This window comes from Coloeus monedula, assembly GCF_965178545.1.
Source record: "Coloeus monedula genome assembly, chromosome: 15".
NCBI classification, from domain to species: Eukaryota; Metazoa; Chordata; class Aves; order Passeriformes; family Corvidae; genus Coloeus; species Coloeus monedula.
Window position 1 is genome coordinate 921,385 of NC_138795.1, and position 24,276 is coordinate 945,660.

General features: G+C 45.9%; 1 protein-coding gene across 1 annotated transcript in view; it reads left to right on the forward strand.

The window, feature by feature from the left end:
• Positions 1-24,276, forward strand: part of NR3C1 (nuclear receptor subfamily 3 group C member 1) — a 60,326-nt gene that overhangs the window by 17,947 nt on the left and 18,103 nt on the right. The window contains exons 3-4 of the mRNA XM_082291647.1: positions 18,361-18,524; positions 22,451-22,567. Of these exons, the coding sequence (XP_082147773.1) occupies positions 18,361-18,524; positions 22,451-22,567 (281 nt within the window). The remainder of the gene's footprint in view (positions 1-18,360; positions 18,525-22,450; positions 22,568-24,276) is intronic.

Genomic DNA, 24,276 nt, shown 5'->3' on the forward strand with positions numbered 1-24,276 from the left:
TGCTCCGGGCGTGAGGGATCAAACACCTTCTCGCTGTCTCCGCACACCCACGGTGCCTTTCAGGCTGCCTAGCACAGGATCCGTGTGCTGGCAGGGGTTCCTGGAACCTGGGGTGGGTTTATGCAGTAAGTTTATGTTTGGCTCAGGCTGCTGGGATGGGAGTGCTGGTGACAGAGCCCATGCTGTCCATGGAGCTCCCAGGGCTGCTCCTCCCAGAGCAGCCCTCCGGGTGTGCTTGGCAGCAGCTGCTCCCGCAGTGCTCGGGGTCAGCGAGGGGCTCAGGCCCAAAGCTTCATCCTTTATATGACTACAGGGGAGGAGAAGCTGCTTGGAAAAGCCGCTGCTCCCTGTTTGTGAGGGTCAGAGACACTTCCCAAAGCCATGCCGAGGCTTCAGCTCCTACTGGCACATGGCTGGTGAAGCCAGGACCTGGACACCAGGATTTTGACTCCCAAATGTCGTGTGCGGTGAAGGTGCCGTGACAATGTTCTGTGTGCAGTACAGGACTTGGCTTTCAGCTTTTGGAATATTTGCCAGCCCCCATCAGCAGGGCTTTTTCTCTTGAATCACAAGGTTAAGCTTAGTCTTAAATAACTGAGAGCTCTTGGAAGGAAACAAGCATCTATGCTGTGCGTCTGCTTCAGCTTTGCATGAGCTCGGTACTTGTGCTTGCTTGAGGAGCACAGAATCCTGAGAGCTGGACTTTTACATGAGGGGCATGTACATAGCAGCATTATTTCTCTATAATAATACAATTCCTGCTTCTGTCTAAATGCTCTTGGCTGTTTGATAGGTAAGAGTTTTAATTTGATGCTGGATTCTTTAATCACGGTATCTGCTCAGAAGTGAGTGTAGTAGCCATCAGCGGTGAATATTTTTATCGTTGTCTGCTTTGTTCTTCCTTCCTCTCTGAACAGAAAACTTGGTTCTTTTTTGGATTCATGGATGCACTCCGGAGTTATCAGTGGTTAGACAACAAGTAAACACGTACTGTACATGGGCTGCTGGCCAGCTGGCCCTGGCAGCCGGCAGCTCGGGACTTGCTTTCAGCCCCAGAAGAATGCCTGTTTGCTTGGTCATTTCCTTTCCTTTCAGATACAAAAAATAAAACTTCTTTCCCTCCAATTAAATTGCTTTCCTGGCCTAAATATTAAAATCAGGGAAAGAGCTCCTCAGATACTGGGACTCAGGCAATTTGGGAGGATGCTTTTAAGTCTCTATAGAAGCCCTCAAGAAGCAGTCATGCAGATGCCGGGCTGGGAAGTGACCAGGCTTGGAATTCATCTTTTATTTTTTGTCTTTTCGTTTTGTGGGAGTTTAACACTGATTTTTCTCTCCCTGGCTGAGGCCTGCATTGTTTGTGGCAGCTGTGCCTGTGCCGAGGGAGGTGTTGGGGCACACAGAGCCCTCAAGGCCAGTGTCCTGACCACAGGCTGTGTCTCTGAGGCTGAGTTTCCTCTGCTTGGAAAATCCCCTTTCACAAGGGTGTTTTGTGCATGTTTTGAACTCCAAGATGGGGAAGGTGACTCAGAACATCACCTGAAGCACCCTGGGAAGCACCTGGCCACAGTACCCTGGCGTTTTGCGCCACTGTGACCAGTTTTGTTCCAATATTTGAGTGATCAAATTTCTGTACTGTGGAGTTAAAAATGTCTATGCTGTAGGCTGGAGAATAATTAGACTGAATGCGTGCCTGTAATTGATCTTTTTCTGGTTATTATACTAAAGATCTGCCAGGAAACTTGCTTCCTTTCCTGCATCCCTTTCCTTCTCCCATCAAAGCATGCTCACAAACTCCAAAACAAAATCCTTCTGCTGGGACAGCCTCAGCAGATGAACCGAGGCTCGTGGTTGTGGCTCCCTTCTTTGACCAGAGGAGGGTTTTTCCGGGGGCACCAACACAATGTGTGTATTATTCCTGCCAGCTCATGGGTTCTTCAGCCTGGGCTCTGATGGATGGGCAGGTTTGGCAGGGGCTGCCCAGGGAGCTTTGGAGTGCCCGTCCCTGGAGGTGTCCAAGGAATTCCTGGACGTGGCACTCAGAGCTCTGGGCTGGGGACAAGGTGGGGCTTGGCCACAGCTTGGACTTGATGACCTTGGAGATCTCCAGTTTAAATGATTCAGCGATTTTGATGGCATCCTTTCACCCAGTGTTCCATATACCAAGGAATTATCACTGGATGTTAGAGTAAATCTGCTTTTGCAGTGAGCTTTACAGTAATCGTTTCTTACACAGCAGTCTTAGATATCATCTCTCTTCTTGGCCTCTAGTCTGAGGTCAAAAAGAAATCAGAGGATACCTTGGCAATGGGATTGAAACAGCAGCACAGGTGATTGTGGGGTTAATTTACTTAATCTACAGAGCCCTATTTCCAACTTAATTTTATCTCTTCCTCTGATCTGTTGGCTCTGTCCACGTAATGCTGTTTTGCAATAGCAGTTGCATTTCTGGCAACTTCTGGGCTGGTTTTCCCTCCTTGGGGTGACAGAGCTGCCTCCGCACACCCGCAGTCGCCCCCGCTCGTGGTACAGTGGTGAGGGGGAAAGTCTGGGTTGGAACATATGGATGTGTCTTGTGAGCTTCTTGAGAGGCTGGAGCAAGTCTAAGGAGAGATCCAACATTCTGTATCTTGGGAAATCAGAATAGCGGAGGTTTGCAGAAGAGTGAAGACTGATGATAGGAGCCACCTTCTTTTCCAGCTGCCTCCAGTAAGTGTCAAGTAAAATGCTTATTTTTATTTTCCACAGCAAGGGTGCGAGGGAGCTTGCCTTTAAAAAGTGTGTGAAAACTTTCTTTTCATATTGTAATTCAGGATTGAATTTAAAGGCTGGTTTTGAAAGCAGTAATACTTAGTGGAAACTGGTTTTGAGTGTTTTGAATGGTTTACTTCATTATTAATTTTCCATTTGAACACTTTAAAGCCTATCAAGTCCGTTTCCCATCTCCACAATCACGTTGAGATTACTTGGTGGTTTCTCTGATCTTCTCAAGGCCTTGCTTTCTGTAAATGACAGTCCCTGTGATATTTATAAAACTGTTTTTTACTTGGTGGTGTTATTAAAAAATGTCAAGCAGAAAAAGTCAGTCTGGGAGGAACGAATTTGGTTATTTCTGACTTTGCAGCACTCTCGGGTGGCTCTGACTGGGATAAGGAAGAGGCTGGTACTGCAGCAAGAGAGCAGTAACCATGGGTTTATGCCGTGTTTTGGGAGTTTTGGGGGGAAGAAAGCGTATTACTGGCTGCAGTTAAGGCTGTAACGAGTCCTCTGCCAGGCTGCCATGTGCAATCCCTGCAGGGCTGCAGGCATCTGAATACATTACATTCCCATAATACACTGAATATGTGGAAAAGACCTGGCCGTATGTGCGGGGCGTGTGCAGGTGAACACAGCCACAGGTGCTCCCTCAGGGCTGCTCCTTAGATCCCTGCAGGAACAGTGGGCTCCATCGTGGAGCTGGGATTTATCACCTGGTGTTAGCATTGAGCCGTGGAATTTGTCCCTTCATCAAAGTCCATGAAATATTTCAAGTTTTTCTTACAAAAAAACACTACCAGGTCATGGTTTGAGGCTCGGTCTAATCATGAGATTTAGTTGGTAGTTTCCTTCCAAATACTAAAAATAAAACTCTTTTCCTCCAATTAAATTGCTTTCTTGGCCTAAATATTAAAATTAGGGAAAGAGCTCCTCAGATACTGGAGCTTGGGCAATTTGGAAAGCAGCTTTTGAAGTCTTTGAGAAAAAGTCGTGCAGATCACAGAATCCCAGAATCACTGAGGTTAGAAAAGACTTCCCAAACCAGGGAGTCCAAGCTGTGCCTGATCCCCACCCTGCCCAGAGCCCTGAGTGCCACCTCCAGCCCTTCCTTGGGTGCCTCCAGGGTCGGGCACTCCAAACCTCCCTGGGCAGCCCCTTCCAAACCTGCCCATCCATTATCCCAGGCTGAAGAACCCATGAGCTGGCAGGAATATTGTTTTCTTTTTCTTTTCTTTGTGGAGCAGTTAAGGCCCATTTTCTCTCCCTAGCTGAAATCAGAAGTGCTACTTTGTTCTTTAGCTCTTCTGCACATACATTTCTCAGCCCAGAACAGATTTTCTGAGAAAAGACAGAGTCTCCTAATTGTCAGCCCTTAAGTGAAGCTGAAGGAGAAGTGCCAGATGCTGCAGGATTCGTGATTAAAGTTGCAAGAATAAGCAATCCAGGGAAACACTTAATCATTGTCTCCTTGGAAAGGCCGACCTGCTTATCTCCAGCACCGGCTCCAACTGAGGTGAGGAGCTGCAGCCCTTTGCCTTGTTCTGGTATTTCCTTATGGATTGATGCAGTGGGAAAAGGGGTTAAGTTGTGACTTTCCCAAGCTTTTTGAAGCACCACAGCTTCCAAAGTACCGAGCAGTAGCAGCAATAATGGAAGTTGGTGGGTCTGTTCTTGTCATGTTATCAGTTACTGTATTTCTCTCGTGGTGCTTCCTGGGTTTTTCTTCCAGAATCCGATACAGGTTCCACATACAGAATAGGGGTGAAAGGAAGATCTGTATTACAGGTAGGAGAAGCTGTAGATAATGACGACGTGTTCAGCATCACGAATAAGAAAATACGAAACTTAAGACATTCTTTCCTGTCAATTTGATGATAATTTATATTCAGGCGTTGGTTAATCTCATCTAAATTCAGGTGTGCTGAGGACTCAAATTTAAGAGCATAATTATCCATAGTTCAGTTTTCTCCATGAGGCAGTGGGGAGGAGAAACAGGCTTGGATTATTCTTTGCTGTTCAGTGATTCTCTGTATTGCCAGGTAAGGGTTCATTATCATGATACTTCTAAAATTAGTACTTCTTTTGGTTCCTGAAGTGAGATGAAATTAATTTGGGGGGCAAAACTGACCCTAAATATTTTTTTCAGTATATTTTTCTTAGGATGTGTTAGTTATTTTTCATTTTCTGTGGTGGTAATTTATTTGTTGATAGTCTCAGTTATACTTTACAGATTGGTCGTTTGAGACACTGAAACATTACGATTGTGTCCATCCTGCATGATCCATATATTGTCTTAACTTTTAACCTGTTTTGTCTCTCAGACAGATCCTTTATTACGTTGCCATGAGTAGATTGGATGGTGGAAACTTGCCCAGGCAAGGTGAAAGGGAAAAGCCCTGTGTGTGGTGGGATGACTCCATAAAAACGGAGGGCTCCTATTCTCCTGGGAAAGCAGTGGGATGACTCCATAAAAACGGGGGGCTCCTGTTCTCCTGGGAAAGCAGTGGGATGACTCCATAAAAACGGGGGACTCCTGTTCTCCTGGGAAAGCAGTGGGATGACTCCATAAAAACGGAGAGCTCCTTCTCTCCCAGGAAGGGCCAGTGCAGCAGATTCCTGTCTGACACCCCGCTGGGTACCGCTGGCAGCCCTTGCATGCAGCCACAAACCTGTGCCAGGTGAATCCCTTTCCAAACATGGCTTTATCTGCAGGTTTAAGCAGGGCCCTCCCCACACAAAAGAGTTAAGTGTGCAGTCAGAGCTGGGTTTGTTCCTGTTGCAAATGTGTTTGTCAGCGTGACCTTTGTTTGATGTTTCTCAGGCAGAACATGTAAGTGACATAAGAGCAGTGAAGACATTGTCAGACAGATTTTAATGTAGCCTGGAAATACAGCGAGGCTTTGGTCATACATGTATTTATTGCACCTTAAAAATACTCCTGGGGTAGCTGCACCTTGTGGGGGCTGTTCAGAACCTGGGTGGGAGCGCTGTGCTGGGGGAGCCAGGCTGTTCCCAGCCCTGTGCTTTCGGAGCCCTGCTTGTGTTGATGTGTCTGGAGTCTCCCGTGCTGCTTTGCTCTGAACCACTGTTAAAGAGAAGGAAAGATTAACCTCTTTCCTGTGTCCTAAAGATGTTTTGTTTTGGCGTTAATTTCTCTAAAGCCCCACGAATCTGAGAGAAGCTTTCCAAGGGTAGAAAAGCTTTTGTCTGAGGGAGCCTCATCGCAGCGTTGGGGTTTGCTGAGCCATTGGATCAGTGTCTCTAAGAGACACAGTAGCAGCTGAAGTTATTGCACTGTTAAAGCAATGCAGAAATGCTTGTTTAAACCAGGATATTGTGTTTTAGATGAAAGCACCTCCATGTGCTTTTCATTTGAAAACTGAAGGCTTTCTGAATGTCAGCATCTCCAGTTATGTGGAGTTAAAAGCTTGTTCAGCGTGTGTGATTGCAGCTGTATGGGGTCTGCACCCTGGGAGTTTCAGTGCTGCCTTGGTTTGTTTCTCTGGTACTTGCTGCTGAAAAAGCTGATTATAAAGCTGAGACTGAGGTTAAATGAAGTTGTACCCCAGTGAAGTCTTCTCAGTAATGTCTGATTGAAATGGATCTTTTTTTTCTCCTTTGCTTTATGTTAATATTTTTAAAAGGGAGGATTGTTGGATTGACTGATCATCTGATGGGTTGAAGGAACTGCCTGATAAACTTCCATTTTTTTCCCACCCTGTCCTGCGTCTAGCTTTGTCAGATTTTTTTCTGATACTCTTTTCAGGTTCCCACAGCTTTGAAACCCTTCCTAGCTGCAGCTCAAAAAGCATTTTTTGGTATTTTTGTATTGTTTGATTTCATCAGTAATAGGGGGAACTGATGCCATACCTGTTCTCCTGTGTAATTATGCTTATGTAAGGAGATAAGGACTTAATACATAGTCTTAAAAACTGAATTAAACACCGGTTTTCTTCAGGTGCTGAGTAGAGTGAGCTCACCTTCCAACGCCAGCATGCAGTGTGTTCTGCCTTTCCCATATTTCGGTAGTAAACATCCAGTAATTTTTCCATAAGGAATACTGCATTCAGCTCTCTTACTGGAACAGTCTTTAGATGACTTCAATATATTATTCTTAGCATGTGTTAGTTGCTTTTCATTTTACATCATGCAGCTGTGAATGCAATATATACTCCATTGAGTTAATCTTGAGTAATGACCATAGTTAAAATGTTTGATCTGAGCTGTTTGATCTGAGTGACATGTTCTAATTCAGGAAAAGAAAAGAGTTGCCCAGCAGGAAAGTTTTTAATACTTCTCTGAAAGAATGTTGGGATTCCCACTGCTGGACACTTGAATAAGTTCAGCCCCGAAGACAGGGGAGAAGAGGGATCGTGTGGAGGACTCAGGGTCTGTCTGTCCCTGTTGTGGTGGTTGTGTGAGAGAGTAAACAGCCCATTAATGAAGTTTACAGATGGAGTTTTAATTGGGAGGGGTTCCCAGTGCTGCTCAGGAAGAGAAAATACACAAAGCGGCAGAGATGAACAATGTGGCCAGGAAACAGTGCGAGGTTCAGCAAGGAAGGAATAGAGCTTCCTTCAGCTGACAGGGAGGGGAGAGGACAGAGGGAAGTGGGCAAAATAATATGAGAAACCCAGCAGAGAGAAAGAAGGCAGGAACTAAAAGTATTATGGGGGGAAAAAAGCAAACCACAAAGAAGCCCAAACCCCCAGGGTGAGAATTGCCTGTAAAGGCTGGGTGTGGGCATCAGGAGGGATGTGGTGAAACATCTTTATAGCCTTGAATATGTGACATGGTTGCCAAGTGGAAATAAAAGCAGGTAATAACCTACTGTATGTGCATGTTATAGCAGAAATTGTATCTGTAATTGCTTAACAGTGTTGACAAAAGTAATTATAGCACTCTACTGGATAATTCAATAAAGTTGACTTAAAAGTGCCATGGAAATTACATACAATATACACATCATACAGGTCTGGGGTGCTACTCCTTGCTTGGCCTTCTGAGAATATGACACAAGTTTCTGTGGCTGATTTTGTGTCAACAAACAAACTTACAATGTGCTTTTCTTCCTGTTCATGCAGGGAAGAGTGGTTTCTTATTTGTTCTTTGTATTCACTGTGTCAGAGGCCAGTTAAAATGAAGTGAAACCATGTTCCAAAGGGTGGTAAAAGTGCTTGTAAGAGTTTGGGAAATGCTTTTTAAACAGGTTTGCTCAGTTTTAAGCTCTGTTATATAGACACCCAGATCTGGATATGAAAGATAAAATGCACCAAAAACTAAATGTAAAACAGAAAAGAAAAGCTTTTGGTAGGGTTTGGGGGGAGGCCTCAGCCTCTCCCTCAGGACCCTAAACCATCACTGTGCTCGTCCGTAAGCAACTCTCTGATTTTTAAGTCACCAGGAATTTTGAGTTTGCTCCTTATCTTTCCTGCAAGAATTCCTGTTCCCTCTGCAAGATGGTAAAAAAGAATCTTTACCCTTTCAAGTGACGTTAGTGCTCATGACTAGATGGGGAACACAATCCACACGAGCTGGCGCCGCACCTCAGCTCGGGCCCGTGGCGCTGACAGCAGCTTGCAGTCGTCATTCTTGTGACTAAGATCTCAAAATCATCACAAGTATTTTTGTCTTCCAGCAAAGTACCGAGGATATGATGTTTTTATTGGTTTTTGTTTGTTTTTCATGCTCTTGGAAGCCGTCACAAAAGCCGATTCCATCCTGGCATGTTTATTGTAGCAGAGCCCAGGCTCCCTTCCCACTGCACTTCTCATTAAAGCCAGCTCAAGCTCCTCCTCGGCTCATTTCTTTAGCTGGTGATGGAAATAAGTGGATGTAACAATGAATTTTCCCTCTCAGGGGAATCAAAACATACTGAATACATACCTGGAACTGGAGTGGAAACACAGTGAGTTGAGTAAACAGTTTGGAAACAACAGGAATGAACCTTCAGTACAAATTCCTGATGGTAAATGCAGATTGTCTGTGTAGCGAGTTCATTGCATATCACATCCCTGTGGAAACAAACCAGTACAGTTTATGGGCATCTCTTCTGCCAAATACAAGTGTGTCTTCAGTACTGAAGCAGTAACTTCTGGGGGTTAAATATTTTCTTTTTTAGCTGTAGGTTGAGCATTGGCAGAAGCAAATGACCAGTGTGCCCATTGACCATCTAAAATTTCAGGAATATGTTAGTTACTGTTAGAAATACAGTTCTCATTCACCAGTTTATTTATTTTGGGGAAAAAGGTTTGCTTCTCCTTCCTACAGATATTGGGAATATAACAGACATGTTCTAAACCATGAGGTAGATTTTGATTTTTTAGCAGGTTCTGCTGAAAGCAAATGTCACTGAAGGAGAGTATTTTTCTTGCTTACGTGCCTTGTTTAAACTCTGTTTGGGCTGCTTTCTTTTTGGTCCGCTGGTGTTTTTTGAGCTTCTGGACTCCTGTTCAAAGTTTAAAGAACAATAACCAGTCAAATGTAAAATAATGTCAATTGAACCGACCGATGACTCAACAGTCAACCAAGTCATCCTGGCCCTGCACCAAATGGACCGAGGCCAAAACCTAAAGTTGGCACCAGTCCCCATCCCTCTTCTCCATAGATTTGCACTGAAGCAGAGCCCAGAGTGCAACACGTTGGTTAATATTCCGTAATAAAGTGCTGCACGTGTGAATGCGTGCTTCCCATTGACACAGCCCGTGCTGGGGGAGGGCACGTCGTGCAGGGCTGCCTCCAGAAGGACGGGGAAACAGGGAATCAGGGTTTGTGCACTGAGGAATTCAGCAGCCTCAGGTGCTCCAGTGTCAGCTCCCCTCTGAACAGAGCTTCCTGGAAGGACTGGAGAAGGAATGAAGGAACTGCTTCTCTTGGCCTCTCTTCATCTTTCCCTTCTCCTCTTCTTCTTCCTGCTCAGAGTTAAGGTTTTATTTCTACTCTTTTATTTATGTTTGAGTTACATTACTTTTAGTTTCTTTCTTTATATTTCTTCTGATTTTTGTTGTTGCTGTAAAGCAGGAATTAGCTCTGCAGTGCTGCTAAAAGCACGAACTGGTGAATGAATCCCTGTGTCCACATTGATACAACCCCAGGTCCAGATCACTGTTAGATGTTCCACTGGCAGCAGGAGAGTCTTGATTTTGTTGTGTTTTTTTCAGAATAGAAGAAATGAGCTTCCTAATTACAAGTCTAAATTTATTTATAGCTTGATGATGATTTGACTATGGAAGGACTATACTGTAGCTTTGGGGCTTTTCAGCCTGGAGAAGGCAAGGCTCCAAGGGACCTTGAAACCCCTTCCAGTGCCTAAAGGGGCTCCAAAAGAGCTGGAGAGGGACTTTGGACAAGCAGTGACAGGACAAGGGGAATGGCTTCCCACTGCCAGAGGGCCGGGTTAGGTGGGATATTGAGAGTGGGGAGACCCTGGCACAGGTGCCCAGAGAAGCTGTGGCTGCCCCATCCCTGCCAATGTCCAAGGCCAGGCTGGACAGGGCTTGGAGTACTCTGGGATGGTGGAAGGTGTCCCTGGCCTTGGCAGGGGGTCTTCAAGATCCCTTCCAATCCAGACCATTGTGGCATTCTATGATTCTACTGCAGTTTCATCTTTTACTGCCTTCCTTTCTGTACCATTAATATTTTTCCATGTATGTTAGAATCAGCTTTCCAGATGTCTCTCTCCTTTCCTAGCAGCATCATTTTGGCAGCCTGCACACCGTCCTGTGATTGACACGAGCACTGGACACAGCTCACGCTGAGGTCATTAATGGAACAAGTCCTGTTTAATATTTTAAGTTCAGTTCCTCTGGTACAACATTAATGTGTGCTGGAATAAGGGGTCAGATCTGATATATGCTGACTGTGTAGGAAGAGCCAAAATGCTGTGGCTGCTCTGAGCTCATAGATCTCTTGTGATCACCGCAGAATGTCTCAGCACAGTTCTACTGCTGTTGAATTCTGAGTGCTGGCCCATGGAACTGGTGTGTTAAAGGGTCAGTGTTAAGACAATGCGTTTTTGGGCGGTATCTTGGCTCGTGGTTAGTTTGCAAGGTTCAGAAAACTAAAAAAACTGCTTCCAAGACAGTTAAAGCACCTCTGAGGTTGCTGAGATCTGAAACAGAACCCCAGAATCACTGAGGTTGGAAAAGACTTTTAATGTTATCTAGTCCAAGCTGTGCCCCATCCCCACCTTGTCCCCAACCCGGAGCCCTGAGTGCCACCTCCAGCCCTTCCTTGGGCACCTCCAGGGATGGGCACTCCAAACCTCCCTGGGCAGCCCCTGCCAAGGCCTGAGCACCCTTTCCATGGGGAAATTCCTGCTGCTGTCCACCCTGAGCCTGCCCTGGCCCAGCCTGAGGCCGTTCCCTCTCCTCCTGTCCCTGTTCCCTGCCAGCAGAGCCCGACCCCCCCGGCTGCCCCCTCCTGTCAGGGACTTGTGCAGAGCCACAAGGTCCCCCCTGAGCCTCCTTTGCTCCAGGCTGAGACATCTCTTGGGATGAACTGAAAATAAAAATAAAAAATCTAATTCTGCTCAGACTTTTGCACTTTATTGTGCAGTGCATTGTTCTTGCAGCTGTCCTGGTCCTCACCTCAGTCTGTGAGCACCGAGTATGTCCCTGTGCCAGCAGAGTGCAATGTGTCCGTGAGACAGAGTCTGTGAGAGGCAGGTTTGAGATGATCCACAATCTGTGAATCGTGTAGATCAAATGGCTATTTTGTCATCCAGAAAGGTGTAAACAATTTGTATGGCCCAGGATAATTTGATTCCATGTTTTCATGTAAAGTTTGTATTTAAGTCTAAAGGTACTGGCCTTTGTCTGGCTCTTTTTTTTTGCTGCCTCTTTATTTAAGGAAGCAAGGATGCCCAATGAAATTACAAAAGCAACAAAAAAGCTTTGGAAAAATACACCTAAATTGATTCATATAGAAATGAATTCTAACTTTGAAGGTAGGACTTTCTGGCTACTTTAATGGAGCACTGTAATAAATATAAAAGTTTAGAACATATAATTTAATTATCATATTCTGGCCATAAATGCTTTAGGTCTGTAGTACATTTAAAATCCCAAGAACTCTGGCTGAGGTTGCAGCTGCAACATCAATTACCATTTATCCATTCCAAGAAAGCTTTGCCTGTGCCCTTGAAACCTTTGTGTCCTGGAGAGGCTCCAGCGGGAGCGCGCGGCCGCTCTGCTCCGTGCACGGCTGCTCCGGCGTCGCCCCGAGGGGTGCCAAGATGGGAGCGGGCGCCATTTCACCACAGGACGAGGGCCGGCCTTGGGGCCAGTGCCTCAGGAGCTGCCAGCAGCTCCTCAGTGCTTCCAGAGAGCTCGGAGTCACCTTGGCAGGATGCTCCTCCAAGATTGGGGAAGAGACGTCGTGCAGGCTTGCAGAGGGACGGAAGCGCCGCTGGCCCTGGGGAGCCGGCGCTGTCACACAGTGGGTTTGCTCCGTGGGTCGTGCTGGGAACCTGCACATTCCTGTTCTGTTCCCGTGCTGTTGGTATTTGCCAGCAGTATTTGTTTGACTGTACAAACCCACAAATCCTGCAGCCGGCTTCGGTTGTATGAAGGGATGGTAAAAGGTGTGTTCTGCAGGCGGAGGGCGATTCCAAGGCTTTGCTACTTTGGGTATGTCTCATATTTTAAATTTTTCTGTGAGTTAGAACCCCAGTAGTCCCCTGACAATAGCATTTATGGGGTCAGGAGGAGGGACAGTTCTTGCCCCCCTGACTGCACACCAGAGTTTCTCTGCCATGAGTTTCTGGCTCCGGCAGTGAAGGAAATTTGGCTGTGGCCTTCCGGAGTGACACGTCCCTCATGGTGGCATTATCTTGGCCGTGTCATAGACATGTTGCACGAAATGAGACCGTTAGTTCAAAATCTGATTTCCTGGCTTATCAGCGGTTTTTTAATACAGTGTTTATCTGGGTGTGTGATAAAGGAAACCGTGTTAATCATCCTGGTTCTCAGAGCAGCTGGAAACCAGAAATGCTGGGGGCTTTTATTCACAGGCTTTGCTTAAATACTCGTAAGTATTTTTCGTTTGTTACGGCACCGCTGAGGACATGCTTGTCGTCAAGACCAGCACTCCTACCAAAACCATCCAGGTCTCCATTTTAAACAGAAAATAGGAAAGAGGACTGAAAAATAGGTGGGTCTGTAAGAAAGTTATGTGGAGGGAGGATTTGTGGCTTTGTGAGCAGTCAACACCCAGGACACCTTGGCTTGGGGTCTGTCACCGTGTGGTTTGTGCCTCTGGCAGTCGCTCCGTGCCCCCTCTGTGGCACCCAGCCAGCCCAGGGCTGGCTCTATGTCTGCAGAGTTCAGGCAGCCTGGGAGGAAAACCTGGGTTCTTACCAATTTTCAGTCTGTTCAAAATGAAGTGAAAACCTTTCAAGAGACAGAGGAAACCAGTGGTTCAGGTTCTCAGCAAAATGCCTTTCTGGAATTATTTCCAATTGGCAAACACACTTCTGTTTTAATAGTCGTGACAAGTCTAGTGTCAACAGCCTTGGATTAAAATTTGTTCCTGCTTGAATTGAAAACTACTTCCCTGCCTGAGAGGATATAAAAATAAGTAATAGTTTCTCTAGTTAATGAAGAAATAATTAAACAATTCAAAAAATGTAATCAGTCGGTGTCCACAGCCTAATGTTTACATTGTTCTCATTGCTGGAAGATAAGGAGGAGGCCCAGATGGCAATGACATTGAAAATGGTTTCTTTACTCTTCGTTCGGTGATACCACTTACACCAGTAAGTAACTTGCTTTTAGGAATACGTTCCCAGTAGTTGGTTCAGTTGTGCTGCAGAGCCAGGAAGTGTGGTTGGCCGTGTTTTGGTGTCTGGGTGGGTCAGGAGTGAACTCCTGTTCAGACAGAATGTGATGCAGGCTGCCCATCCCGTTCGTGCACCGGTGGTAAAAAGAGGTGCGGGCTGTAGGCTGGAGATGATCAGTAATTTTGCTTTCTGAAAGTGTTCCCCTTGTCATTGTCTCACTAGAGTTGTTTTTCATAGGATCAGAGAATCATGCAATGGTTTGGGTTGGAAGGGACCTTAAAGCCCATCCAGTCTCACCCCTGCCCTGGCAGGGACACCTTCCACTGTCCCAGGCTGCTCCAAGCCCCATCCAGCCTGGCCTTGGGCACTGCCAGGGATCCAGGGGCAGCCACAGCTGCTCTGGGCACCCTGTGCCAGGGCCTGCCCACCCTCACAGGGAAGAATTTCTCTACAATATCTAATCTAAACCTACACTTGAAAGTTCAATAGTTTTGTGATTTTCATTTAATAATGAAAAGTAACAGGAGGGTGGTATATTTTTTAAATTATATTTCAGTGTTAGTAGCTTCAGCACATGGCGCTGTGCCCATTCTGTGTGTTGGGGAGGTTTTATGTTCTTCACAGTAAAGAGAAAAAGAAGAGAGACAAGCAAATGTTCTCCTCAGCAGTGCCCACCTGCACTGAGAGGTTATTTCTTCACAGAGTGAATCCCTCCTCCGCTGCATCTGCTCCGTGTCCATGGCTGGTGGCAGGGTTAGAGCCCGGTGGTCCCTGTCTGTGTGTCCCTGCTGTCCAGGGCTGTGACTGTGACCATCCCCTGGCAGGACCTCAGACAGGAGCCCTCCCCAGAGCCATTACCACACCCGGCTGTGGTGCAGGTGACCCTTGAGCCGGGGTTGAAGTCTCTGGTGAATGATTAACCCCGAAAGGGCTTCAGTTAAACAGCTTGATTTCTGCAGAGCTCATTACCAGGCGGCATCTTCTTTAAGCCTTCCCATTTCACCCCCTTCATTAAAGCTTCCCATTTTGCCCCCATGTGTCCCCTTGACTGGAAACCATAAACACATGTATACAAATAAATAAAATCAGATTGTATTTGAATAGTTTCTGAAAAATACTTGGGAATGTACTAAGTTTAGTACCCCATACCAATACCTTGCCTCCCAAAATTAAATTGAATCAAAGTTTTTACAGATTTGGAACTCTGAAAATTGGGAGGTTTTTTCGTCTCTCATCTATGCTGCTTGACTTTTTCTTTTATCTAGATAAGATTCATAGTTTATTAGGGTTCTGCTGAGTTGAAAACAATTTCTGTAAATACTGAAAGATATTCTATTATTATATTATCTCAGAGTGTAATTTCCCTGCCTTACCTCTTCCTTAGGAAGTGGTCATTTGCCTTTTACTGTGTATAACTTTATAGGTGAGAGATTTATATTAAATGTCAGCCTGGTTAGCTGTAGCTCCTGCAGGAGCCCTGCTGCCCTGCAATCCCTCCTGGTGGTGTTTTACAAGCGGGGCTGTCTGGCAGCTCTCCACACGGTTAGTAAATATTGCCCTTATCTGATACAGCCAGGCTGGGAAGATATGCCAGGAGCCCGGATTAGATTGCTGGCTACTGCTTTATTAATCAATGTAATCATTTATTTTTAGTTTTCTAAGTCATATCATCTGTTTTCTTTCTCATATTACATTTTCTGGGGTGCTGGTACAGAAAATGAGCCCTGTTTAAAAATTAACGGTGATTGAAAAGTTTCAGTGGAATATGTTTGGCACTGTCACGGTTTCCCTGACAGCTGATGAATGTTTCCTTAAAAATGCTTTTGTCAGAAATTTGAGAGGTATAAAGAGCTTTATTTTTGTATCTAAATTAGCTGTCTTCAAAACTATACATAGAAAGATGTTTCCATCTTTTTCTGGTTTTAATAATTTTATAGAAGCAAAGTTCTCAAGTTATATATTCCTTATTTAAACTCATAGCTCCCAGCCTGTACTTCAATGTTTAATCTGAGATATTTAGTCTCAGAAAAGGAGCTACTGGGCCTAAACCTTTAGAGAAAATAAGGCATCTTAGAGTAGCTGTTGACCAGACAGTGATTGCTGCTTGTAGAAGGGGTATTGCTTGGTTTTAAGGCAAGTGTTGGGTTATTTAATTGGTTTTTTTAGCCTATGACACTAAAAGTAGAGAAACAATTTCATTTCTTTTTCCAAATGTATCAGTAATTTGGGGAGAGAAGAAAAAAAAAACAAACAAGAAAGTAATATGTGTATCACATGAAAGGAAGCAAAGCTTTGAGGTCAAAATTATTTGTCTGATTAAACAGGAAAGCTGTGAGAGAGCAAAGAACCAAGGATGGCTCTCAAGCCTGAGGTTCTCCTCTCATCTCTGAGTTCCTTCTGATATCTCCATGGACCAGCAGACCTGCCCAGAGCCAGCACAGCAGAAATAGGTGTGAATCCTCAGCTTCCTTACCCGTGAGGTCTCTGTTCCTGCAGCCCCACAGCCACGAGCTCCAGGCAGTTCCCTGCTCAGAGGGGCCATGCAGAGCCCCTCCATGCTTGCAGTGCTGTTCCTAGAGGTCCGTGCACTTGAGGAAGGCAGGCACGCTGTCAGTGAAGATGCATGTTTGTACCGCCATCAGATAGATGGAACTGGCTTGAATTACATTCTACCATGGCTTGGATGCTGAGGGCTGGGTTGTGCAACCAGAGGGGTTTATTAAAGCTCACTGCTCTTTAGAAGAAGGCAAATTAATTGGAAAACCCAGAAAAGCCATGCCATGGCTCATGAGCAGGGCGCAGTCCGCCGGTGAGCCCCGCTCCAGCTGACAGACACGCTCGTGGGGCTTGGCAGCCTCGTGGCAGAGTCGTGCAGGAGACGTGCTGCAGCATTCCACAGATATTTTCTGAATGCAGAGGAGCGATGTGACAGATTTGAGTTCTCTTCCAAGTTCTGGAAAGAAGCGTTCTTCCCTTTGGGAAAAAAGGGGCCTTTTTCTTCCCTTTTTCCTCAGATTTGACTCATTCTCCTCCATTCCTGCTGCCAGCCTTTCCTACTGAGGGCTTTGCACCACCCTTGTTCTCGTCTTACTCTCCTCTCTTCTTCCCACTGCCCTTCCAGCATGTTGGAGCTGTTGCTGTGTTCCTGTCTGGTGTTTTCTCTTCTGCTCTGTGCTCTGAGACACAGCTCAGCTCCTCCCCAGCTCAGACACTGGTTTTACGGGATCTACACATCCCTTAGGTCTTTGCTTGCCTGTGCTGTCTCATTTTTCCCCCCCTAACGCAAGTAATTTTCATTTCTCTCTGCCTTCTGGTTCCATTTTTGTCAAAGTGAGAACTTCATTGACACATTTATTCTGGTTTGACTTTGATCCCTCTGTATTTGAGTGGGAGGATCCTGCTCCTTGTCTTTTGATTGCCTCAATCCCTATAGGAAAGATCAAACACAATGGCAAAGTCCTTTGAATCACTGGATGGGCCATTTCTCAGGTGCTCTCTGGGGATGGGACATATGGATCTGTGCAAAAGCAGAGCTCCCAGGTGTTGGAATGTTTTAATTTGGGATGGAATTTTAAGGTTTGTGTGAGCGTGTTAGAACTGTGGGTTTTTTTAAATGTGTGACCAAATCTGGTCAGACTTCCTTGAGGAGAGGAAAAGGAATTTTCCATGCAAAAGCCATCCCACATACAAATGTTAAGCCCACATCAGGGAACGTGGATGGTCTGGAGAGTTTCCAAGGAAAGGCACCAAAGTCTTAAATAAAAGTGTCATTTTTCTAGCTTCATCTGGAGAGTAGCTGGAACCCTGGTGAACAGGATTTTCTGTGAAAATCAGTTTCAAGTAAAGCAGACTATACAGAGATCGTATTTTAGGAGTTCCAAACTTAGTTGGAAATCACAGAATGGTTGGGTTTGGAAGGGACCTCTGGAGACCATCCAATTCAACCCCCTGCCAAGGCAGGGTCACCTGGAGCAGGTGACACAGGAACGTGTCCAGGTGGGTTTGGGATGTCTCCAGAGAGGGAGATTCCAGCCCTCCCTGGGCAGCTGTTCCAGTCTCTGACCCTCCATGGAAGGAAGTTCTTCCTCATGTGGAGGTGGATGAACTCCACAAGCTGGGCCTTTCCAGCGGTGTGGGGCAGTGCCGTGGTTGGGACTGCAGCTCTGTAAGATCAGCCCCTGAGCTCTGGCCCAGTGCTGCTGGGTCACCCCTGAGGATTAGGAGCAGCTCCAAGGTGATTATGATGGATTGTTTGTTGTTCTAAGAGGGATTTATTTCTTTTCTAACAAACCAACCCTTTGTTTGTAGCTAGGCTGGGTGTTTACGTCCAGATCGTGAAATGAAGAATATTCCTCTCTTCCCCTAAACTGCTGGGGTGAAATGATCACTTGTTACTGTGAATATTTGTTAGTATATGGCCCAGTTTGCACAGCTTCTTGCGTAACGGTATCCCAGTAGAAAACCCAGTGGTGGTGCTGGAAAGGGAGCCCTTGTGCAGACTGCAGGGAATGCAGCAGTAATGGAAACAATATGGAGTAAGAACATGTTTTAAGAGTCAATTTTAAAGGCTGGGATAATTGTGCAAGAAACTTGGCTTCAGAAATGTGTAAGGGAAGGAATCTTGATCCAGCCAAATAGGCCGTGAAGAATCCATGCAGCTTTACTTGGGTTTTACAGAAGTCCCTGTTTAACTGTTTCTGTGCGCTCTGTGTGCAGGTCTGTCCCACAGAGGGTGGGGACAAGGCATTGCTGGCAGGTACCAACCCTGGATTTGCCTCTATTCCACGGATCTCAATTAAAGGCATTTTTCTGCTTTGTTTCAGCCCTGGAATGAGGTCAGATGTAAGCTCTTCTCCATCCACAACCTCAACAAGTACGGGACCACCTCCCAAGCTCTGCCTGGTGTGCTCCGACGAGGCCTCCGGGTGCCACTACGGTGTCCTGACGTGTGGCAGCTGCAAAGTGTTCTTCAAAAGGGCAGTGGAAGGTAGGAGCTGCTTGGATGAGTTTGCTGCTTAAAAATATCAAGTCCCCACACATATCATCCATTTTCAAACCCAGCATCCATGGTTTTGCTGGAATCCTACTGAGCATCCCATCCATTAGATCACTGATCTTGCCATGGTAAATCACATTGATAATGGTGCATTATCCAAAGCATGGATTCCATTCACATTGATAAAATGCTCCCATTCACTCTGTGTAAAAGAATTTATTGTTGTCTTGGCTTTTGTCTCTTTCATTTTCTTTCACTGTTGTTTCTGTTTATTTGTTCCATTTTTATACAGATATTTGTCTGCGTGTAAGTTTGTGATTTTTCAATTTGAGGTTGGTTGGTTTATGTAGAAAACTTACATGAAACTTGGTAAATCTGTTGTGTGTGAGGTTCTTGTAGTTTTACAGTTTTTCCTGTAAACAGTGTTGGTTGAATTGCATCCACGTCCCTGGGTGTTATTTGCAGGGACACTGGGTACCAGGGACGTGGGATTGGATCTCTGAGATTTCTCTCTGGTTGTGATTAGAGAAAATCATTCTTTAAATCAGAGATGATGGAAAACTAAATGTGAATAAGGACTGTGTGATTTTGGGGTGCATCAGAAGCCATTTTGTAAGGGACTAGGCTGCGCCTCAAGATCTGACTCTGCTTCAGGATCAGATGCAGAAAAGCTGGAGCATATTCCCAGTGTTTCTGGGAAGGTGGTGATTCCTCAGGTCTGAAGAACATTGTTCTTAGCTGTGGCCCGTGGGGTTTCCTGTCGCTTGCCTTCCTCGTGCAGCCCTCACTGAACCAGGCTCTTTCTGCTGAAGTTTGTGCAAGCTGGGGTCGCTGCGGGAGAGGGAGGGCTGTTTGACAAAGACAAGCCACCATTCAGTCCTCAGAAGCAGCACTTCCCCCATTCCTGGCTCACAGGGTGCCACGGGGAGCTCCGTGGAAGTGCAGAGCCTCTTGGAGGGATCGGGAAAGCCAAGTTCATGTCGTGGTTTCTGCTTGTCACGCAGGGGTGTTGGCTTTGTGGGAGCTGAGGTGTAACAAGGCAGTATGAGCTCAAGTGCAAAGCAAATAATCATCTATGCCTTTGGTTAAAACATGGTCACCAGAGATCCCTCAGAAGACAGTTTACATGGCAGCTGGACGTGTGCCATAGCCATGGGTTTGCCTGTTCTCAAGCTTAAGTAAATCACAAAAGTATTGATACAGGAAGGAATCAGCCCAGTGAGTCCTTTTGGTCAGTGATATGATTTGACACATCATAAATCAACTGTCGTGATACTAAAAATGTCAGCAGGCTTATGGCAATCAGTTCCTCAAGGCTCACCTCTGCTTCCATTTTGATTGTTCCAAAAATAATCCCACTTTTCACAGAATCCCAGAACCATTTAGGTTGGAAAAGACCTCCAAGATCATCAAGTCCAGCCATTGTCCGATGACCACCATGTCAGCTGAGCCATGGCACCATGGATTGAGCACCCTTAATCCTCCTGTTAGATGTCATGGATGTTTTCAGGACTGCTTCCAGGATCTGTTAGTCCCAGTCTTCACTTTAAGGAACAAATAATTTGGTTTTGTCTTTTATAGGCATTTTTCTTATTAGGAACACATGTAAAAAGAATTTATTTCTGCAATATCCTTTTTATTAGTGGCTGCCAGGCACCTGTTAGTGTTCAGATGAAGCTGACTCTGCACACTCGTTATCCAGCCTTTAGCCAAAGCCTTTTTTTCCACCTTTGTCTCCAGGCCTGTGTACTGTGGCAGAAACAGTCACAGAAACTGGAAGTGTCAGTGTCTAGGAAGTGAATATATAGTGCATTTCTTTCAGCAAAGAGCAGAAGCAGAGGAGAGGAGGAAGGGCAAAGGGGGGACAGCAGCTGTAGGTTTATGTGCAGGTTTTCATGCAGCCGGGCCTTTCTTGAGCAGCCCAGGCTGGCCAGAAATACCTTTTCCTGGTTCTGACTTCATGGTGTTTCAGAGCCCTCGTGATTGCGTTTCTCCAGCCTCAGAGCCAGCCCTGTTCACCTCCCAGCACTTCACCCAGTGTACCAGCCTGGGTCTTCACCACTCCTCCCCACCTCCGCTTCCACACCCCGCAGCAGCTCCTCACACCTCCCTCCCCTGCAGATTCCCCAACACCTCTCTCTCCTGCTCGGCTCCAAATTGGCCTTGTTCGTCAGCAGTTTTAATTCCATCCTCCAAAGTCTTTTGTCTGCAGTTCCCAACCTTTTTCTAGGCTGGTGTGCTCAGATGGGCACAGAGATGTCGGTGCCACAGGGCACAGAGCCCCGGCGCCAGCGGGGGCTGTGGGCAGCATGGGGATGGGGATTGGCCAGCCTCTGAAAAATGCCCCTGTGTGCCCCAGATGCCCCTGGAAACACCTCCATTGGCTCCCTCCTGGTTTTTACCAGAGTATTTGTGGAGTATCTTTGGGTTTGAGCAGCAGAGAGAACAGAAGCGTGTTGCTTTGGCTGCGGGCACATCCCTGGGCAGCAGTCGGACATGGAGCACCAACTTCCCTTCATTTTCCCCCAAAATGGTCATGTGACAAGAGGGCTTTGATATAATGTAGTACAAAGAGGTAGTGTAGCTTGGTCCTAGAAGAGGCAAGAATAGGTGAGCAGTAAATAGAAGAAACCAGACATCCGTGGAGAGGAAGCTCATTGTTAAGAATGAAGTGGAGCAGCTCAGGAAAATCCTCAGCTGAAGTGTCTGTACTGATGTGTGAAGCTGTGGTCTCATCAAACAGCTTGAAGGGGCATGGAACTGTTGTCTCTGCTCCACTGCAGGGTTGGCAAATGGGCATCAGTTCATGTTTCATGTGTGTTTCCATGTACTAGGATGCTAATGGCAGCCAGAATGGTGAGTCGAGGATCTGCTCTGGGAATTAATTAAACACAAAGCTGGCACAAGAGTCAGGAAGGCTCCTCTTTCCCAAATGGAAGAGGTGGGGGTGTCATTCAGAAAAACATTCCTTGGAATATCAACTTGAGACACTTCAGAGGAGAAGTTTGGCCAAAGCCATAGGAATGGACTCTGCATGCCCATAATTTTCACAGCTGACTTGTAAAAAATTCCTTCCCCAAGCTGTTTTCCTGTGAGAAGACTCTTGGACTCAGTTGTTAAAAACTCAGTCTTTAGAAAATATGTTTGTTTCTCACAATATTGTACTGTCAGGACTTTGCAATACAGTGTAAAAGCCGAGGCTGCAGCTTTCTGCCCTCTGGAAAAACATGCTCCTTGATCCTTATCTGGGAGAAGGATCTATTCTTTGGTAATATCTTTCCCTAAATAAGTTACATTCAGACATTCATTCATATAATTCAGATAATTAAGAATAGATCCTTCTGTTGCCCTGCTCTAAACAGCTAAGAAATACAGTTATTTTAGTTTATGTACTTCAACTTGTCTTGTTTTTAGGGTCAGTTTTGCTCTGAATCTGCAAATCCATAAAAATGTCGGAGAACATGGTTTGTCCAAGTCAGGCTGTAAGTCGCATGAAGGTTCCATGGCTTTCCAGCTGATGAAGCTGTGTCTGTGCTCTGTAGAGATGTTTACAAATGTTTCCTCAGAAAATGTGTTTGTGCACGTTATTTATGTCCCTTGGCAAACTATTCAGAAAAATGGGAAACCTGCTGTAGAAGGCAGCTTTGGTAAATGCAGGGGGAAATAGTTTTAAAAATAGAAGTTGCCTGGTGTTAACAGATAGAAAATAGGATTTCTACCTAAATGTATTGGCCTTGAGGTCTGAACACGAGAATTGGGTTTGGATATGTGAAATCAGGTGGATACTGATGTTCTTGCAAGACAGGCAGTGCAGCAAGTAAAGGTTTTATATGGTCCTTGACGTCGCTGAAGGAATGGCTGGCTGGAGTCTCTGCTGTGCTGGGAGCTGACGTTTGTTTGTGTTTGTTTGTGCCCAGGGCAGCACAATTACCTGTGTGCCGGGAGGAACGACTGCATCATCGACAAGATCCGCAGGAAGAACTGCCCCGCGTGCCGCTACCGCAAGTGTCTGCAGGCGGGCATGAACCTGGAAGGTAACACAGGCAGCCCTCAGCTCGTGCCCCAGCCAGGGGAGGCCCTGCTCAAAGGGCCCATTTTGATCTGTTCAAAGCAAGTGCTGCGTTTTATGAGCGTTGTAGTGAGAGGCAGGAGGGTTTGTGCTGCAGTTTCTCCTGTCTGTGCTCAGTTGGTGTCTCTGTACGTTCAGTAGAAGTGAGTCACGCACACAAACCAGGGCTGGTTTCCCTTCCTGTCAGCACATACATCTCATGGCTTTTTCATGGAATGTGAGACAGCAGAGCTCTCGGAGAACACCTGGAAGGAGGTGTAAGACCTGCGGGAGGGTGTGCTGTCTGAGTGACCTGACACTGAGACCACGGAGGACAGGGATGGGAGTTGGGATTACATCTTCCAGCTGAAGAAAATGGAAGTATTTTTGTTCGTGCTGTGGATACTTCTTAAATAGCTGTCAAAATTTCTCCAGAACTAAAGGTTGGTTAAATTTAACATACCAGCACATAGTTGTTCTCTGAGTCCTGAATGGCTTGTGAGAATCTGAAGGCCACATCAACCAGAGATTTAGCAGCAGTTGTAAAGTGGTATAAAACACTTTTATTAGTGTCAGCTTCATTTTATGTTTGCTGGTTTTCCCTGAGCAGCAGAGATTAACGCAGCACTTACTAGTGCAGTTATCCTGGTGGTATCTGTATAATCAAAATTGTCAGATAAAATAAAAACTTGAAAGATGTATTTGTCAGCTCCAAGGATGAATGGAATTTCATTTCAGTCGGTGATACTATCCTTGGTGAGATCCAAGTGGTGAGTTAAGTTTTAAGAGATCAGTGAAGCACAGACTGGAGGCTGTGTTAGCACATCCTTCCTTCCTCTTCTGCTCCCAGCTCCCTCAGGAGGACACAGGACCACTTTCCTGGGCTGCAGGGGACTGTACTTGCCCTTCCAGGCACATCCCCTCCTTCAGGGTGGACATTTGCCAGAGGATGGGATGGTGCTGCTCCATTTGTTGAGCTGTTGCCATGATCTGTGCACAGGAGAGAATGGTACAGCCAGAATCTATAGTAGTGGGTTCTGAAATAAATCCCTAAAGGACATCAGGTGCTCTGTGAGTGTCTCCCAGGATCTGGATTCAGGTTTTGGACACTCCCAGTGGGCTAGACCTCATCCTTCAGAGGTTAGAGCAGGACAGGCATCTTGCCTGCTCCTGGTGTCCATTGGGGGCAGGTCACTGCCCTGCCAGTGTGGCTGGGAGCAAGGACAGGTAACACCAGAGCCTAAAGGCAGCTTAAAGAATGCCAAACCCCACAGGTTTGGTTTTGAGGTGGAAAAGAATGCATTTTGGTTAAGGTTTATTTCTATTTTTTCTCTTCATAGTTGTTTTCAAAATACACTTGTGATATTCATATATTTATCTGTGTGAAAAATTACTCTCAGAGTAAGGAATAGTTCTCTAACAGTAAGGTTTAGCCACTCCCTTTGTAAGCTTTTCCCTTCCTGCATCACTTTCAGTAGACACCAGTATTGCAGTCTCAGGCTGTAGGACATGGAATCAGAGAATCATGGAATGCTTTGGGCTGGGGAGGTCCTCAGAGCTCACCCAGTTCCACCCTCCACTAGCCCAGGTTGCTCCACGCCCTGTCCAGCCTGGCCCTGACACGCTGAGCTGCCTTTCTGCAGCACAGAAATGCAATGGGATGACATCAGGTTCTTGTCACTTCTCCACGTGCAG